We start from the raw sequence: 4,187 nt of genomic DNA, 5'->3' as shown, positions 1-4,187 counted from the left end.
TATGTATGTATGTATGTATGTATGTATGTATGTATGTATGTATGTATGTATGTATGTATGTATGTATGTATGTATGTATGTATGTATGTATGTATGTATGTATGTATGTATGTATGTATGTATGTATGTATGTATGTATGTATGTATGTATGTATGTATGTATGTATGTATGTATGTATGTATGTATGTATGTATGTATGTATGTATGTATGTATGTATGTATGTATGTATGTATGTATGTATTATTATTATTATTATTATTATGAATGTTTAATAGGCGCTTTTTCAATCTTCTCAAAAACGCCATTAACTAAAAGTATCATTTGCTCAGAGAAAATAAATAAGCTTTCAATTCTTTTCGAAACTTTCCAAGGGAGACCCGGATCACGTAAGTACTGTGGCAGACTATTCCAGATCGTCGGTCCTACAATAGAAAAATTACGTAATCCAATCTTCAATTTAGCAAAAGGAACTTTTAACAAATCTGAACAATCTGAACGCAGTCGAAGTCGATGCATAGGAATATCCCTCTGAACAACTTTATCTTGAAGGTATTTGGGAGCCAGGCCATTTCTGCATTTATAAACCATCACAGCAATTCTGAAAACAATTCTTTTTTCAACAGTTAACCAATGCAATTCACTCAAAATTGGGGTCACATGTTCAAACTTTGATGCACCTGTTACAATCTTTGCTGCTCGATTTTGTATTGACTGCAGCTGACTAATCACATTATTTGCAGTGCCGTAGAGCAAAACATTACAGTAATCCAGCCTTGAATGTACGAATGCATGCACCAGACTTTGTAATATGTGTCTACTTAACGACTTCCGGACAATTCTAAATCCACGCATATGATGATAGCATTCACTTGTAAGTGATTTAACATGGTCCTTCATCAATAGACTACTATCAAAAACTACTCCCAGATTGCGCACAGATGCACAAAAATCGATTGAATCACCACAAATATTAATTGATCCAATTTGTAATTTTGACAATTGCTGCCACGTTCCAACCTTCATAAGCTGAGTTTTACAGGTATTTAATTTAAGGCGATGCGTTTTCATCCAATGATCAACTTCACCAAGGCATAGTGCTAATTTATCAATCATGACTGGAAACGATGTAACATGACTAGTAGCAATAATCTGAATGTCATCCGCATAACCATGGCACTTAAAATTATGATTCTTGATTATGTTGAAAACATCAGCTGTGTAAACCAGAAACAAAATGGGGCCAAGGACAGATCCTTGTGGCACACCAAATCTTATAGTTTCAGTTGTAGACAATTCATTGTTAAAATAATCTGCTGAGTCTATGTATGTATGTATGTATGTATGTATGTATGTATGTATGTATGTATGTATGTATGTATGTATGTATGTATGTATGTATGTATGTATGTATGTATGTATGTATGTATGTATGTATGTATGTATGTATGTATGTATGTATGTATGTATGTATGTATGTATGTATGTATGTATGTATGTATGTATGTATGTATGTATGTATGTATGTATGTATGTATGTATGTATGTATGTATGTATGTATGTATGTATGTATGTATGTATGTATGTATGTATGTATGTATGTATGTATGTATGTATGTATGTATGTATGTATGTATGTATGTATGTATGTATGTATGTATGTATGTATGTATAAGTGTATAGTTTGTATGTGTGTATGTATGTATGAATGTGTGTGTATGTGTGTAGGGGTGCGTGTGTGTGTGTTTGTGGTGTAGTAATTTTAAAGAAAATATTAAGTTATTCTTCTCAGTTTAAGTAGACAAACACATGTTATATCATAGCGGTATTGATGCAAGGAATTTATTTTGTAACATTTGACCAATCCTTTCTTCAATAACATCTACCTCATCTGCCCAGTTCATTTTCGGTTTCGTCTTTGTTACCAAACGATACATCATCACCATCAACAACGTCATCATCATAATGTTCTATATTAAAAAATCGTAATAATAATTATAATATTATATTATTATATTATTGCATTATAATTATTATATTATAACATAGTATCATCATACTATCATCATTTTGCCTTTCACTTTTCTTATATCAAAATTGATATCATTGCTCGTTATGGTTATATCAATAATTAATGAATACTGTCTATCTGTCGTCATCTTCATCTTCCTTATCATCATCATCATCATCATCACTACCATCATTATCATCAGAAAAATTATCATCAATCGTCATCATCATCATCAAATACAACGACATCATCACCATCAACAACAACATTATCATCATCACCATCATCGTTATCAGCAACAACATTATCTACAACATTACCAAACAACAGCAACATCATCACCATCAACAACAACATTATCATCATCATCATTACTTTATCAGCGTTGTCTTATCACACATTATCATTTCTTTGATGTTATCAGGCCGAAATTGTGATCAAAGTTTGAAGAGCCTTTAAAGTTATTATTATTATTATTATTATTAGCAATAGTAGTAGTAGTATTAGCAGTAGTAGTAGCGGTAGTAGTCGTTGTAGCAGTAGTATAGCCATCATTATTAATTATTTTATATTCATGAATTATATATAAAACAAAGCAATCGTTAAATGTAATGAATTTTCAATATTGATAATAATTGTAATCATCTTCATAATCGTCATTATTACCATATTTCATCATCATCATCATCGTACGGTGATAACACGCTGAGAAAAAGTACTTGTTTTGAAGTGTAAACCATTACGTATATATATATATATATATATATATATGTGTGTGTGTGTGTGTGTGCGTGTGTGCGTGTGTGTGTGTGTCTGGGTGTCAATTCATTCTATAAAATAAAAATTTTACTTTGAAATATATATAGAAAAAAATATTATAGCAATTTTATTTAACCATACATTTATTCAACTATTTATTTGGTTGAAATTGTATATACATATGTGTATACGTATGTAGCTTTTTGTATGTGTGCGTGTGTGTGTGTGTGTGTGCGTGTGTGTGTGCGCGCGTGTAAATCTTTTTAAAATATGAATAAAAATAAATGTAAACTTGTGAGTTTTTGCGTGAGTGTATTTTTCTGGTTTTAATTTATTTTCTGACAGAGGCGCACACAATTTTTATCATTGCCAGTTGCCATTTACGTGTAGCCTATATAGCTATCATAGTTTTGATCTTATTTCTCATTTTTTTTAAATTTTTAAAAATAATCGTCTGTGTTATAATATTATGAATGAAAACTATTTTTACTATTGAAAATCATCATCGTCTATGTCTTGCTTGATTGCTTGATTCCACAATTTAACTAACCAACCGTGTTTCTATCTCTCTTTCTCTCCATCTTTGTCTCTTTTTCTCTCTCCCTCCCTCTCTCTCTTTCTTTCTCTCTCTCAAAATCTTCTTTCCATTTTTCTTTCTCTACTTCTCATTGTTCATTACTAACTTTTTCTTTTTTTCATTTTATTTGTTTCTCAGTTTTCGCTTTAAAGTTACACGTCGGTTAAATGCTATCTTGCTATCATTTTATTTATGATCAAAATGTTATTTTGTTTCATTTTGTTTACGATAAAAATGTTGAGGCGGGCGACCGTCCAATCGTTAAACTAATAAATCAGTCGAACTGAGATGTGATCATCAATCATCAACATACTTACACTAATGACGATCTACACGATGACGATGAAGAAGAAGAAGATGACGATGAAGAAGATGACGATGATGAAGATGAAGACAACGATGAAGAAGAAAAAGATGACGATGAAGATGACGATGATGAAGATAACGAGGAAGAAGAAGAAGATGACGATGATGACAATGAAGAAAAATATGACGATGAAGAAGAAGATGACGATGAAGATGATGAAAATGACGATGATGAAGATGATGACGATGATGAAGAAGATGACGATGATGATGCTGATTTTATTGTTGATGATACTACTGCTGATGAAGATGATGGTGGTGGTTTGGATTGATAATGATGTTGTAGTAGATGATATCGTCTAATTGTGGAAAATGATGATGGTTTTCATGATAATGACGATGTTTATGATGATAATAAAAATAACTTGTAATTAAAGTAATGATGGAACAATACAAATTCAACTTCATGGGAAAAATAAAAATACACAAGACACAGATTTATATAACATAATTTACTTACATATAGATACATAT

The 4,187-nt window shown here is 30.9% G+C and overlaps 1 protein-coding gene across 1 annotated transcript in view; it reads left to right on the top strand.

Moving 5' to 3' along the window:
• The window catches only part of HELRODRAFT_150626 (hypothetical protein), a gene marked incomplete at both ends in the record, with an annotated part of 8,710 nt that extends 7,200 nt beyond the window's left edge, over positions 1-1,510 (top strand). The window contains one exon of the mRNA XM_009011359.1: positions 1,321-1,510. Within this exon, the coding sequence (XP_009009607.1) occupies positions 1,321-1,510 (190 nt within the window). The remainder of the gene's footprint in view (positions 1-1,320) is intronic.
• Positions 1,511-4,187: the final 2,677 nt, after the last annotated feature.

The sequence above is a fragment of the Helobdella robusta genome (genome assembly GCF_000326865.2).
Source record: "Helobdella robusta unplaced genomic scaffold HELROscaffold_1, whole genome shotgun sequence".
NCBI classification, from domain to species: domain Eukaryota; kingdom Metazoa; phylum Annelida; class Clitellata; order Rhynchobdellida; family Glossiphoniidae; genus Helobdella; species Helobdella robusta.
The sequence above is the reverse complement of the archived record's forward strand: the minus strand, read 5'-3'. Positions and strand labels throughout refer to the sequence as shown.